Genomic DNA, 16,332 nt, shown 5'->3' with positions numbered 1-16,332 from the left:
AGAGGAAAAAGTTATGGTCCCAGGGACAACAAAAGTCATCAAAGCTTAGACAAATTAGCTAATGGACTCTCATTACATTCTTCTAAAGGCTGCAGTTATCATCTATAGAAATAATTTCCAAAGAAATGTGGGAATCATGGCTGCCTTTTCAAGTAATGAAGAATCCTTTATGGGCAAGTTATTTTGTCAAGGCATCAGATAATGCTTGCCTTTAAACATGCCTTCTGTGGACAATAAAATGCTGGTGACAGTTTCCAGCTTCAAATGAATCAGCTCTCCTTGCTCAGGGCACATTGCTGCTCCTGACCTCTTCCCCGCCCGTGCCTTGACCTTCTCCCACTCAGACGTTATTCCGTTCCTCATGCCTGTGAGCGTCTCATATTATTCCTGAGCTGTAGCTCTAGAATTTAGCATGAGGAGGGCTGCCCCTGATAGATGTCTTACATGAGTAATGCTCTTAATGATCCCCAATGGGACTACCATATTATTCCAGCAGGATGAATCACTCAAACACAAAAAGAAATTCTATGCATTTTACCATGAAACATAATGAAATATCAAAATTTCAATATTTAGAAATAGTTTTCCTAAGTTTTGCAAAAAATGACCAGGTTTTCCAAGGAAAAAAAAAGTTAACAAAAGTTTCTTTATATATATAGTTTTGTAGTATATCTCAAACACCTGAGCATATTATACCATTTCTATGTTGCCTAAGGAAATCCTCCACATGTTATTTTAGAAACATTTATGAATTATGCACAAGATTCCTCACAGAAAGGCTAGATATGTTCTTGAAAACTGTGCACAAATCAATATTTAGGAAGCTAAATAACATTTTTGACTGAAATTATTTCAGAGATGCTTTCTTTTCATTTCTGGTTAATATTCAATTGTTAATGATTACTGACCCTTTAGACTAAGCTTCTCTCCTGAAAATACTTCTGTCATATAACTAATACTCTATTAGCAAATAATAAAACAAATAAGAAACACTAGATTTTAAAAAGAATCCTGCAATAAACACTTGCAGAAGGTAGAGACTTCTTTGCAATCCAGCCACAGCCTCGATTATCTTTATTTTTACTTCTTCAAATTTCCTTAATGCATTTTCTTAACATGTCATTCCCATGCAACACAGTGGTGCATCTCTTAATAGCAATCAGTAAGCCTTTAAACCATGTTGATAATTTCTCTTCTTATTCAAGAAAATATTTATTTATTCAGTTCAACAGGGACTCTTAGCTCATCAAAGGGCTTGTGGTTTTGTTTTCTTTGTTTGTTAGCTTTAAGACAGAAGAGTAAGCATAAACAGTAAAGCTGAGCACTTTGCCTGAATGTAAATAGCTACGAAAAAGGAGAAGCTTTTGGTTAAATAAGCCGTTATGTAAACATTTGACTAGTAACTACAATGAAGAAGGGCAAACACCAGGAAAATAAGAAGGTAAAACACAGAAGATAACGAAGAATAAGGAGATACCCACGTATGTCGAGCAGAAACAGGCAGCTGGAGATAGGTCAGTTGGCCATAGGATGAATGGTGTAATGCTGCAGCCACAAAATGATGACCTGTGGGCCATATTTGGGGCTAGTACTTATTAATATTATTTTTATTTATTTATTTATTTTGAGACGGAGTTTCGCTCTTGTTACCCAGGCTGGAGTGCAATGGCGCGATCTCGGCTCACTGTAACCTCCGCCTCCTGGGTTCAGGCAATTCTCCTGCCTCAGCCTCCTGAGTAGCTGGGATTACAGGCATGCGCCACCATGCCCCGCTAATTTTTTGTATTTTTAGTAGAAACCGGGTTTCACCATGTTGACCAGGATGGTCTCGATCTCTTGACCTCGTGATCCACCCGCCTCGGCCTCCCGAAGTGCTGGATTACAGGCTTGAGCCACTGCACCCGGCCATTAATATTATTAATAATTTACACTCAACTACCAACATTTGTTGATTAGGAAATTGCATTGAAAAATACAGAGTTATGCTTTCTCTTGAAAAGTCCATCTGGAAGTTTGTCTACATTGAGAATGTATTTCCCTGAAGCAAGATTCAGTCACCACCTCTTGTCCCTTATACAAGCACTGCCTTTCTTACACAGACCCTGCATAGGCATTTCAGTTTTAAACCCTTATAAAATATTATCAGAAAAAATACAGAATCTCATAAGCTTTATTAGTGAGATTGTGACTTCAGATTAGAAAGGACAGTTCTTAGATGGTTCAATGCGAAATAAAGGTGAAAATATCCGTATCTAGCTTCTTAATACATTTTAAATCTCCTGATCCAGAAAAGCATTACATCCCAGGGCACCAAGGAAACATTTATAAAATGCAAGATTTGTTGGAAGCTTAAGAGGAAGTTAAAAGTTGTTTACATTTTTAAATAAAAATGTAGGTAGACTCCTCAAACTTGAGGTTACACCTTAGAAAGACACTGGCTAATTAGATATTTAAAACAATACGACAAAAACAACATAACCAAGGGAAATGAATCAAATGAGAAAAATTGGAAAAAATTTGACATCTTATGCCTGAAGAATAACAAGTTTAAAAATAACGTAGGGCCGAGCGCGGTGGCTCAAGCCTGTAATCCCAACACTTTGGGAGGCAAAGGCGGGTGGATCACAAGGTCAAGAGATTGAGATCATCCTAGTCAACATAGTGAAACCCCGTCTCTACTAAAAATACAAAAAATTAGCTGGGCATGGTGGCGCGTGCCTGTAATCCCAGCTACTCGGGAGGCTGAGGCATGAGAATTGCCTGAACCCAGGAGGCGGAGGTGGCAGTGAGCAGAGATCGCGCCATTGCACTCCAGCCTGGGTAACAAGAGCGAAACTCCATCTCAAAAAAAAAAAAAAAGAAAAAAAGAAAAAAAAAAAAAGAACGTAATAACTCTCTTCAAACACTGAAACTAGATTAGATTTACCCTGGGTAGCTTTGGAGGATAAAATCAAGGCCAGAAGGTCAGGAATTAGAGTTAGGTTTTAGCTTAATATGCAGACAAGTTTTATAATTGTAAACATTTATGCTATGAAGAGCTATTTCCTGATACAGAAAGTAAGGAGGAAAGAACAAAGAATGTATCCAGGGTACTGCAGAGAAGGCGGAAGGACAGAGAGTAATATTCCAAGTACAGTCCAAAGGATTCCCTCCTAGATTGAGAATAAAAATACACATAATGTTTTATCAGTATATTTATCTGTACACTGCTATCCATAACCTCAAAGAAAATTCCAGAAAACAAATGCCTTAATATCTAAGAATCAGGTCATCAAATCTACACTTATTTTACATCCCCTTTTCTCCATTTGGTTGAAGCATTTAAAAATATTTTTTAAACTGACAAATAAAAGTTGTTTATATTTATGGTTTACAACATGCTTTTAAATATGCACACATTGTAGAATGGTTACATCAAGCTAATTAACATATGCATTATTTTTTATGGTCCAAATATAGGCTTGCTCCGACATCATCATGCATACTTCTATTAAATCACCTATACCGCAATCAACCATTTACTGTAAATTCCTTAAGCACAGTGAATGAGCATTTTTTTCTACTTTGTTGCCTGGTTAAGTGACTGAAAGAATGAAAGAGATTATTAAATAATGCTCTTTACAATACAACAGTGTCATAAGTGAAATTCTGTAATAACCAATAGCTGTAAAGTCTACCTCTTAAAGCAGATTTTCAGATCACGACTCCTCAATGCAAGTCTCAAATACCTTCCCTGGTCCAACAGGTTATCTCCATTATCTCCCTAAGCACTCTTTGGGATCCTACTTACTCCAGGAAGAGTTTCCTGACTCAGTTAATCCCCTGACCCACCAGTTTCCAAAATGCAATTCCCCTTTCTTTCATCATACGACAAACATCTTTTATTCATATAGTATGAACAATTCACTAATGCAAATCGACATTTCATTTTGTGGTCTATATGTACACAACCTGAATCTTGTATTAAAAGCTGTTGTAAATTAACAGGAATGCCTGAAACATTCCTTAAAGTGTCTAATAGCAACAAAAGTTGGCAGCTGCTTAATAAATATTATCATGATTGATATTAAGTAGTTTATTAAGGAATAAAATAATGCTATTATGCTTCATTAATAAACAAGTAATGAAGCATGTATTTGTGTGTGTGTATACATATATATATACATTTACAGGTTCAGTGTATACATGTGTATACATATATATATATATATATATATATATATATTTTTTTTTTTTTTTTTTTTAAGAGATACAGGATCTTACTTTTGCACCCTGGCTGGAATGCAAAGGCACAAACACAGCTCACTGCATCCTCAACCTCCTGGCTCATCCTCCCAGCTCAGCTTTCCCAAGTAGCTGAGACTACAAGATGTGCCACCAAGCCACACTGTTGTTTTATTTTGTTTTGTTTTCTGTAGCATCTCATTATATTGCCCAGGCTGGTCTCAAACTTCTGGGCTTAAGCAATTCTCCCACCTCACCTCCCAAAGTGCTAGGATTATACGCACGAGCCACTGCACTCAGCCCTGAACTTTCATGTGTGTGTGTGTGTGTGTGTGTGTATAGATTATATATATATATAAATATATATACCTATGCCTATATATATATATATATATTTTTTTTTTTTTTTGACACAGAGATCTCACCATTGTGCTCACTGCAACCTCCACTTCCCAGGTTCCAGCAATCTCCTGCCTTAGCCTCCCAAGAAGTTGAGATTACAGGTGCCCTCCACCATGCCTGGTGGACTTTTGTTTGTTGTTGTTGTTGTTTGTTTGTTTTTTAAGTAAAAACAGGGTTTCACCATGTTGGTCAGGCTGGTCTTGAACTCCTGATCTCAGGTGATCCACCTGCCTTGGGCTCCCAAAGTGCTGGGATTACAGGCGTGAGACAACACACCAGCCTGGCCTGAAGTATATTTTAAGACCGTGTAAAAATCTTAATAAAAACGAAGTCTCAAATAAGGGAAGGTTTTAGATATGAAACTGTTTTGATTAGTGGCATAGAGTAAAAAACTGGGGAAAGCTTCAATCTTCATTTAAGTCTTATGTAAAATCCCAAACCTATGGAAATAGATGAAAATAAATATACAATCCCATCCACATATTTGGAAATAACTTTGGAAGACCACTGAATTCAACTGAAAAAAAACTACCTAAGAAATTATACATCAGCCATAGTCAGAAACACATATTTAAAACAGTAAGAAAAGAAAAGAATAGTATTCCTAAAACCAACTGCATTACTTTGAAGGAGTATTGATTACAGTGCTGTTTTTGATAGCTATTACAGACTCATACAGGTTTCATTGGCAGGAATTACGTGAACCAATGCTGAATTATTTCTTTGTTTTCTGTAAAACTTGTCATTGGAGACAAATACACATTTAAAATAATACTGATCACAGGTTCTAGCTAAGCTTTCGCTTAATATGTTTTATTATCAATAATATCACCATTTATTATTGAAAGTAAAAAAATGAAAATTAAACAATCATTTTCTAATAGAAGTTAGATAACAGTGATTCTGTTTTCTCTATAAGGACAATCCTACTCACACAACTGAGTTATCATAAAAAACAGTCAGTACTTATTATTTCAGATTTATTTCACAAACTGAATAGGACTGAAAAAACCATGTTATGAGGCTGGACTTATGTTTCTTTGTTCTAGGGTGTGTAATACCAGAGTATACTCCTTTCTGTGGGTTCTCATGTGACAAAGAACGCAACAGAAAGCAAAAGGTAACATAAAAATCTAACATCTAGGCCAGGCACAGGGGCTCATGCCTATAATCCCAGCACTTTGGGAGGCTGAGGTGGGAACCTGAGGTCAAGAGTTGAAGACCAGCCTGGCCAACATGGTGAAACCTCATCTCTCTACTAAAAATAGAAAAAAAAAAAATTAGCCGGGTGTGGTGGCGCACACCTGTAGTCCCAGCTACTCGGGGAGGCTGAGGCAGGAGAACCACTTGAACCTAGGAGGCAAAGGTTGCAGTGAACCAAGATTGTGCCACTGCACTCCAGCCCGGGCAACAGAAGAAGACTCCATCTCAAAAAATAATAATAATCTAAAATCTAAAAAGGAATTAAAACAGGTTGGCAGCACGATGTAGTTCCCTCCCAAAAAAAACATCTAAATACGTTCTAAACATTTCACACTGTTTCATCTACATCCATTATCTTTAAGGGAATAGTACAGTGTGCTTGTAGAATTGTGAAAAGCAAGGATTTGGGGATGAGACAGGTTAGTTTCAAATCCTCACTCTACTACATTGACTGGCCATAGTTAAGGAGCTTAACTTTTTGAACCTCATTTTTCATATTGACACGGCTAATAACACATTCATTTCTAATGTGATTGTTTTAAGTATTAAATAAGATAAGGCATGTTAGCACTTTGCCAGGCAGATAAAAACACTCTATAACTTTTAGGCATTATCAGTATTACCATTATTATTAAAGATATTATTGATTCCTAGTGTTTCAGGTTCAGTGTATACAACTAGGCCTCTACAATTGCATCGATCATCATTTAATAAGTCACTTGAGTTTCTCATCATGTAAATATATATATCTATTTATCTATATCTATATATAGACTACTAAAAAGCAATGAGCTCTAAAGATTCAATGATCCATGACAGGAGAAAAGATCAAATGACACAATGAGTTTCTTTTTCTTTCTCATCACACTGAATTTAAATCAAAGCTGTCTTTATGATGATTGTGTTCAGTCTGAATTTATGGAGATTAATAGCAATGATCTTGACAGTGAATACCCCTTCTATTTGCATAGATATCCAAATAAAAGCTTTATGTCTCTCCTATTTTCCTTCTACAGATTTAGATTTTGGAAATATATTACTAAATTCATTAATTTAGGCAAGTAGTAGTTCTCGCAGATTGCTAGGAAATTTTCACTTCTCTTCAGATACAAGGGAAATAAACTGATGAGTTTTATTTTCCACAGCGTGTACAAGCCGTTTACTTTATTCAGACAACTTGCTAATGGAATGGTCTGGAGATACTGAAATTACTTCCCAAACCAAGCAACTAAAGAAGTTGAAAGCTACCCAGAGGTGTGTAGTTAATATATACGAAGCTACTTTAACTCACTTTGTTATATGAGCCAGGACCATTTTAGTGAAGTTTCAGGGTGATAAAGACTTCCTTCTCAATAAATCCTAAGTACACAAAATCAGCTTTAGAGCTATGCAACTAAAAAGCATTCGTTTTCTTTTAGAGGAAAGGGATTGCAGATAGATACATTTCTTTAGCCAAATTAGAAGTCCATCCGTGAATAAAGAAAATCACATAGTAAACAAGAAAATATAACAGTAGGCAAGATAAGTTGCAGATAAAATGATGAGACTTAGTGTGTCTTATTAGCACTATGCTGCCAAATGGTATTGAAACAGACATTTGTGACCTGATTCATTCATTTTTGGCTTCATTTTCTTTTCCTACTTTACCTGAAATTGCTAATAACAAAAAAGGGCCCCAGTCACATTAGTGCAGAGAAGCTAAAATCTGGCCTTGGTTTCCTCTTCTACCAAAACCCAGGAATGAACTTAGCAAGTTGGTGTTATATTTTTTTCCTAATGGTGCATAAATTATGATGAAACCTAACATGCCCCAAAGACTTTTAGGTCATATGAACACTATCTTGTTATGCTCATTGAAATTTTAAGTTAAATCAAGATATAACATATACCTGAAACGGCTTTTCAAGTACTTGAGTCACATGTAACACATTTTTTTACTCTAACTTTCTATACAAACTGGGCATACAAACTGTGTTTCAAGCAGAACGCTGCAAATAATCTTAGAGAAGAGCTTTGAGGACTCCACACTCCTTTCATGACTAACTGTGGACAAGCTGTCCTCAGCTCTTGGTCCTGTACAGATGAGTTGAATTTAGACATACTTTGAACTTGATACTTTCTGAAATCTAACCAACGGCATCTTGGGAAAGTGTAACTGTGAGCTGCTATTGCCAGACAACCTTAAAAATATGTTTTCTTGTAAACCCTGCTCTACTTAACTAAAAGACTAACATGATTTTAAAAATAGCTCCCCAAAATACTGTATGATCAGGAACGAAAACGGACTATTTCCTATAAACTGCATACAAAGCAATCACTTGACACAAAAAGACTAGGTTCCCACTTAACACAGAACCACACTGCTCTGTTGACATTAGCTTGTACCCTTTGATGGTGCTTTTAACGCTTCATTTAAGTGTCAAACTAGGTGACAAGCACTAAGCCCAGATAGACTATTTAGTCTCAAACTTGTGACCTTAGAACATTTTCTACAATTGCTTACCTTCTATCCACTTTCCTCAAAAAAATAAAATGCATTAATTCAATAAAATAAACAGAATATTCTTTTCCAGCCCCAAGCCATGGACAGCTGTGAATGCCACAGAGGTACTTCTCTCCTTGAATAAAGTCAGAAAGATATGCACAGTCATGCTGTTCAAAAATATTATTTTGTGTGGAACAACACTATCATAAGATGTTTGGAAGCCAAGTAAAATCACAGAAGTAAGAGGATTTGTAGCAGCCTGTTTTGGCTGAAGGGAAAAGAGGCTGAGCTTCATTGCTTCATGAAGCAAGCAACATGACACCTTTCGGTGTTAGAAATAGCCTTTCGGATAGTTAAAAAAGAGACTGGAAAAAGCAAAGAAGTGGAGATCAAAGCTATCTCCCTGTACACTACAGATCATCTTTTTTTTTCTTCTTCTTCTTCTTCAACAGCAAGATTGAAGGAAGGGGCTGAAAGTGGAGGGAGAAGGGGAAAGGAAATCATGCTAATCCAGAATTGTAAAGAATGGAGGTAGCCTTTTGATCTCCACAGGATGGCAACTTTATTGGCTATGCATAAGCAGTTTCCAACCAGCTGATCAACCAGGTATTAAGGCTCAACCCTTCCATGATCACTAACCATGAAGTGAGTTATCTGTGAGCAGCAGTCAAGCAGAAGGCTCATCTACTAAATAATCACCAGCCCATACTCAACCAGAACCTAAGAGCGACCACAGGGGAAATGATTGTCTCTCCACAGGCTCTTCTCTGAGGAGTACCAATTATTTGCCTTGGGATTCAGAGCAAAGCAAAATTTTCCCTCAAGTGTGCAAGAAGGACAATGCCATTCATTTTCCAAAATACAACTTGGAACCCATGTGCATCTGCATCACCAGCAATGTTTTGAATTACATTCAGCCTCCTCTTTTGAGCATGCCAAAAAATGCAGACATAATCAAGGCTGAATGTGAATTGGTTAGATGTAAAGAATTGGCTGTCTTGCCTGGTGATCTAAAAATGAGAGCCATTTTCTTAATGACAGGAAGAATAATGTCTTCCTTCCAAATTCTCAAGTGTTCAAACCACAGTCTTATTTAAGCGGATTTTTTGGATACAAGTTTTAAAATTTTAAAAATGATTGAACCATAATCTGTCTTATTTAAATTCTTCATTTCTCTCTTTCAACTACGAAAGTGCACAGTAGTAAGAGTTTTAGAGGCTGCTTGGTTCAAATCCCTGCTGAACCACATCCCCTAACTTCTCCATGATATAGTTTCCACAACTATAAAATCAGGGTACAGTAATGTCTTAGAAATAACAGCATATATGTCATAGAATTTTTATGAGCATTAAATAAGATAATGGTGAGTTTCAGTAAGTGATAGTCCTAGCTTCATAGGAAAAGTAGTCATTGTCACAAAGTTTCTCACTGTACCTAGAGTTTGAATTCCATCTCAACATTTAATTATTTTCTTCTTTCACTTTACTGGTCTTTTTTAAACAAAAGTATAATGATACAGAAGGTAACTACTTGGGGTATCAGTCTTCAATATACATTGATAAGACTCAGTATGCATTGAGGCAGTCAATATTCTAAAGTCGTAACACGAGTAGCTTAAAAAAATTATTCTATTGATTCACCCGAGAGTTAAAGATGCTTCAAAAAAAATTTTTTTTCTGTTTTAAAAATGCAAAGTATCTAGTTCTTTATATAGTTGTTGAATTTAAGAGTATATACACTTACATCATATTTTCAGAAATCAACTTTTTGGCCTGGACATGCTGGCTCATACCTGTAATCTCAGCACTTTGGGAGGCCAAAGCAGGCAGAACTCCTGAGGTCAGGAGTTTGAGACCAGCCTGGCCAACATAGCAAAACCCCCTCTGTACTACTAAACCTACAAAAATTAGCCTGGCATGGTGGTGGGCACCTGTAATCTCAGCTACTCAGGAGGCTGAGGCAGAAGAATCGCTTGAACCTGGGAGGCAGAGTTTGCAGTGGTCCAAGACCACACTACTGCATTCCAGCCTGGGCGACAGAGCAAGACAGTTTCAAGAAAAGAAAAATAAATCCACTTTTTGGATTTGCTTCGCTGCTCGACTTCCACTCTATCTCTGCCTATGTTTTAAAACAAGCTTAGTTCGAGGCCCCCATTTCTGCCACACATCTTCAGACTTCTGCTTTCAGTTTCTTTCTTTCTTTTTCTTTTTGATGCCTTTCTTTCATGTAGTCTATAGATTACCTTAGGCCTAATTTTAAATTGAATGATAACGTTGCTTTCCTTCTGTTTTCCTACATGAAATCGAGTTCGCAGAGCAGTTTATATTTTTGTTTTAAAAATTAAACATTTTTTTAAAAGGCAGAAATTATCCTAAGTATCACCTTAACATATTTTATCAACTCAGATGATAATAAATAAATATTCAACCACTTAATAGTCTTCACTGAGAAGCTGTTATCCTGTTTCCTTCCCATTGCATTCCTGTTGCCCAGTTGTTTTAAATTATAGATATTGAGTCAATGTAAAATTGAAAAATAAATGGTCATTGTTAGTCTGCAATTTAGTATTTTGTGTCACTTTAAATTACATAAGAATATTTCAATTGTTGTAGCAAAGACTAAGAAAAAAAGTGCAGGTAAACTTTCTGTTCTAAGACCGTTTAACCATAAATGTCTTATGCATTAGAATGCCCGTTATCAAGAAACAAAGATATTTTAAGAGATATTACAGTATGCAGGTATGTATGTTTAACAGCCAGAAAAGTTACAAAGAAAGTAGCAGAACGCACTGGAACTACACAACACTTTTACCAGAAAGAAAGATGGAGGGAGGGAAAGAGGAAGAGAAACCAGAGATCAGATAATTGGCTCAAATAGTGAAACTTATCTAAAAATATTCTTCTTCCCAAGAGAAGGCACCCCCTCCGGAAAAAAAAAAAAAAAAAAAAAAGATGAGAAAAAGAAAGACAGCACCTGTAAACTTCCATTTATTTGAAATTCAAATCTCATCCTAAGTTCAAACTGAAACTCAAATACTTTGTCACTTAAAAGCAGGTTTTAGCAAATGGCTTTGGGAAGAGTAAGTCTATGAAGGAAAAAATGTTTAGAATCAGATCCTGAGAGATCACATGGATTTTTTTCAGGGCTAACTCTTATGCACCCTCCCGCCCCAAAACTCAACAGAAGTCTATCTGTCCATAGAAAAGGCAGATAGACCAACAAATTAAAGGAATATACCTGAAAAATGAATTTCTGAAGGAATAACCACTTTTTCAAAAATCTCAGTTTCATTGAATGAAAAGTTATTGTTGTTGCATCAAGTTAATAGATGAAAGGCTATATATAAGAAGTGAACGCACTTAAGCACAGTACTTAGTACTAACTATGCCATCCACATACCAAAATGGAGTTTATAATCTGTTTGAAGAAAACTGTTAGACTTTTTTAAGTTGGCAGCCAATTAAAAAAGGAAGGAAAGAAAAAAGAAAAAAAGAACTGACAACCAATAGATGCTTTTACAGGTTAAATCTTGTTGAAGGTAAGTTACCCCCTCAGTACTCTTAGATTTATTTAAGCCCACCACATTTCTCTTAAATACACTCCATTAACACGTGATAGACTGTGATCTTAGGCTCAAGGCAAGACATGAAACACAATCTTTCAAGAACTTCATTCATTCTTCTGACCAGGTGTCTTGAACACACCCAGGTTACTAGTTACTTGAGTTTTGTGAAGTTTTATTCAAATGAACAGTGTTGCTTTATAACAGAACACTGTCATGAAATCACCCTAGCCACTCAATAGTTGGGCCTCCCAAGTTCAGATTCACAGCATGAGAGAGTTATGAGGAATAAAAAGCTTCAGGTTATGTCTGAGGGAACACTTCAGAAAGAAGCTTTTGTCCTGAAAAGTGGCAAAGTAGATAGGCTCACCAATAGGAAAAACTTAGGTTTATAAAAATCATCAACGACTTAAATGGAAAATTAAATTAGAAACATGAAGCCAGAAATCAGTGTAGCTCTAACATTATAATTGTCTCATATCTATTCAAATTACAACCCTCAGATACTAATTACTGATCAAATTATAAATCTAATAGGACAGTACATTCCCAGATAATTATTCAAGTGAAGACAGAATTTGCAAGTTGACACGACCAGCTTTTAGTGATATCCTATTAGTGTGACCCTATCTTTAATCTACAGCCATGATAAAATGTTCCAACATATACAAACTCAACTCAAACAGTGACTAATGACCATTAATCCCCCTATCTTCAGTAATCTGCTCCTGCAGTCATTTATCACAATGACACTTCACTTTACACATGTGAATAAACTTTAACCTAGAAAGGTGAATCAACAAAAATCTCAAAGGTATCTGAAGTTGTAAATTAAACTAGGGAGAGACACAGCCAAGAGAGGCAAATAGAGAGATTCGATTTTAATGTTTTTGATTTGCATCCATGGCTAGGGGTGGGGTATTGGAAGGACTATTCAATCACTCAGATATGCAAACTAAGGAAAAATAAGGCATTACAGAAGGAGAAGCTGCAAGTGGCGAATGACAGCCCCAAGGAGTTAGCCTGCTCATCCGTCCACTGTGACACAGATGAGATAGCCCAGGTTGAAACTTCAGTTTCTGTTTTCTTTAAAGGAGTAACAATTTATTTTTTAAATTTACTTTAATTGCAAATCTTCCTCTTAACCTCCAGTCAGCAAGCATAATTCATAGGCTAAAATTCTTTCAGGGGTTTCCTCGCTATCATTTAGCTGACGTGTGTGTATGTGGTGTTTTTCCCTCCTTTTCTTATTCTCTTAACCATCTGCCTTAAGCAAAATCCCTGGTCAAAACATAAATGATAATCAGAAACCACAAAAGCTCAAACAAACCCCTAAAAACGTTTCATAATTGTGCAAACTGAGCGACTCTTACCGATAAGCCCTGATGCAACTTGAAGCTCAGTATACAAACGTTTCTATAAAAATTCCCTGAGGTGCCGTGTGTGTGTGTGTGTGTGTGTGTGTGTGTGTGTGTGTTAAAGCCTGAAATTGGGTCTGTGATTGAAACCAGAATCTACCAAAAGGAAAGAAACAAAAGTGGAATCGTAGCTCAGTTTACCCATAGTAAAAAGTTTCTTAGGGAGTGTAAGAAAACTATTTGCAAGTGTAGATCCAGTGTACTCTTACGTCAGAAGGGTCCCGTTTCAGTATCCTTCCAACACTTCATATGGAGTTTCAGTGTTATTTCATTAATCCTAAACATCCCAAATTCAGCTGTTTTCTTTCGCCAATGAGAATTCCCAGGCAAACTGTCCCCTTTCTGATGCTAGCAACCGCCTGTTTTCCTTCCAAACCCAGCGAGGCAGTGGCTATTTTATATCCTACGTTAGGAAGGAGTTATTTCATGAAGCTTCTTCAGAATCAAATTTAATTACAGACTTTGGTTACATAAAACAACTACTAACAACCCCTTGTGCTCGGAAGAGGAGGGGCAAATTGGAGGACCAGTTTCTGGAATTCTGGCAAGCCTGTGGGCCACAAGCTCCCAGGGTGCACATTTCCCTCCCCAAGAAAGCAATACTTCAGCGCATCCTGGGGGCCCTAGCTCACTGCCAACCGGTGCCTCCTCCCACCCTGGTGCTTAGACCGGCGTTTGCCCAGGGTAATCTGGGCGTGCCCTGAACTTGGCAAAAGGCCGAGGTCTGCAAAGATTCTTGAGGAGGTTCGGGGGTGGAGGGGAGGTTTTGAGAAATGGGGAAAAAGAGACAACCCCAAATGTGAACTAGGAACATTTTCGCCTAAAAGTGTTGCAGGAATCGAGCTGCTCCGGCCTTAGGAGGGAGAGGTAGCCAAAATGCAATTCTGGGTTTGATTTTGAAAAGTGGAGAGGGGGAGAGCAGAGAGGATCAAGGGTGAAGAAAGAAGATGCGGGGTTACCTGAACAGAGACATATTAATCCAAACAGGTAAAAGTGAGCAGGCTCCGCAATCATTGTCCTCGGGTGGATCCTGCATACAGTCTCATGCCAAGAGGAGTGAGTAGAAATAGGTCCCCAAATGTATGAAGCCACACAGCACACACACAACACACAAAGGCTTAATATAAGCAACGTGGGTCAATTAGCCAGGAGTTTTCAGGACAATTACTCGTCGACCTTTCCGCGCGCTTGTCAATATCTCAGAGCCTTTTGCAGAGGAAGAATTTTAAGGTTCGTCTTCTCTGGCCCCAGGATTTCCAAGGAGGTTCAGACACTTTGAAGAACCATCCAAAGCGAACAACAAAGAGCCGAAGCAGAAGCGCAGTAGTGCCGTTTCCTGCCTCCACAGTCTAGCTGAGGCTCCGGCGTGCGCCCCACAATGTGCGCCCGAGCGCCGCTGCGAGGGCAGGCGCGGCGGCGGCAAAGTTGGGGTGTGAGAGCCGATCAGGGAGGGCCAAAAAGTGCTTCTCTGCCTCCAGGCAAGCCCAGTCAGCAGCGGGCCACCCGCGGCGGCGGCGAGAGCAGCCAAAGTAGCAGCAGCAGCTCCGGAGGACGGGCTCGGGGTGCCGGGAGTGTGGCTGGGTGACTCCGCGCGCGGGGGGCGAGCGAGGGGGTGGTGCGGCGACAGCGGCTGCCTGGGCGGGCCCTTGTTCCCATCACTTGGGTGATACGGAGGATACTCGGGACAGCAGCAGGACTGCGGACACTCGCACGCCTTCCGGGCACCCCCAGCCCCGCGCGGCGCCCAACATCGCCCCCGGCCCCTCGCCCTCTGGGGCGCGCGCAGGCACCCCCAAACTACGCTGAAGCCCAAAGTTCCAGGGGGTAGCTGCTTGCACCCCTGGCTCGTGGAAGCTGTAAAGAGGCAGCTGCCGGCTCTCCCCGGGGTGGCAGAGAAGGGCAGGGAGGATGCTGCTGCGGGTGGGAGGGACGGCTGCCGCGGCTCACCCGAGCTCCTCCGGGAGCAGCGGCGTCTGAAGTTTCTGCTCTCACGCTGCCTCCTCTCCGGCTCGACTGCTTGTGGGTTTCCCCCACGGTCCCCGCGGCTCCCAGTTTCCTCCCTCTCCTCCCCGGCCCGAGAATACTTAAAGGGGCCGCGTGGTCCTTTCCGCGCTTCCCAACACTCTACAGGCGCTGTTCAGGCAAGTTCTGCTCCTCAATCTTTCCACCCGTAAGCCAGGGGTGCCCAACTGCGCCTTCAGGTGAGAATCCAATTGCTCAGAATCGGAAATCCAGGCGAATGAGAACCAGTCTTGTTTCTGTCGCCACCCCTAGCTCCCCTGCACCTTTCTCCAAATGGAACCTCCCAGCCAAAGACTTCAAAAATCCTCCTGGTCCAACTTAACCTCTTCCTTGCCGCTTCCAGGGATTGGAATAAACTCCTAAATAACTCCGCTCTCACCTCTCCCCGTTCCCATTAAAGAATAAATAAATAAATTTTGCGTAACATGCCTTTAGTATACAGGAGGTAAACAGAGAACATATGGGGCATTCTGTTACAACCATCCTTTTCTTTTAAGTTGAAGTTGTTGAAGCTCTTGTAGGATTGATACCCAAATCATAAGGCACAGTGTCGGGCCTTGGGATTATTTCGTCATATTTCATTTGAGACCCTCTCTTTCAACTGCTTACACTCCATACATTAGAAAGCTAACAATGGGAGGTAATTTTAAAGAGATAGAGAGAGAAAAAATGCAAAAGCGTTTGCAGTTATGAGAATCTCGTCAGCATTTCAAAACCAACAGGCATAGGCTTTCTCACCCAGTAGACCAGCCCTGAAATCCCAACCTACCAGTTATTACCTCTGTGCCCAGGCCTGTTTACTCTTCTCTGTTTCTATTCTTGAGATACTTTACTCCATTAATTAAAAAAAAAAAAAAAAAAAAAATACGCCAAGTAAAACAAACCTGACACAAGTGTCGCATTCATCCATTGACTGTCATTTTTCTTTCTATGGCTAACACTTGTAATCCCAGCACTTTGGGAGGCTGAGGCGGGCGGATCAACCTAAGATCAGGAGTTCAAGACCAGCCTGACAA

The 16,332-nt window shown here is 39.1% G+C and overlaps 1 protein-coding gene across 13 annotated transcripts in view; it reads right to left on the bottom strand.

Moving 5' to 3' along the window:
* The window catches only part of ROBO1 (roundabout guidance receptor 1), a 1,154,664-nt gene that overhangs the window by 404,045 nt on the left and 734,287 nt on the right, over window positions 1-16,332 (bottom strand). For 4 of the 13 annotated variants that reach the window (XM_008986473.5, XM_035282829.3, XM_035282828.3 and 1 more), the window contains exon 1: window positions 14,254-15,309. The exons of the other annotated variants lie outside the window; for them this stretch is intronic. In XM_008986473.5, the coding sequence (XP_008984721.3) occupies window positions 14,254-14,308 (55 nt within the window). In that variant the 5' untranslated portion in view covers window positions 14,309-15,309. Of the gene's footprint in view, window positions 1-14,253; window positions 15,310-16,332 lie in introns of those variants that run through there. 13 annotated transcript variants of the gene reach the window in all.

Source organism: Callithrix jacchus, chromosome 21 (assembly GCF_049354715.1).
Source record: "Callithrix jacchus isolate 240 chromosome 21, calJac240_pri, whole genome shotgun sequence".
Taxonomy (NCBI): domain Eukaryota; kingdom Metazoa; phylum Chordata; class Mammalia; order Primates; family Cebidae; genus Callithrix; species Callithrix jacchus.
Note: the sequence above shows the minus strand (reverse complement) of the source record. Positions and strands in the feature narration are given on the sequence as shown.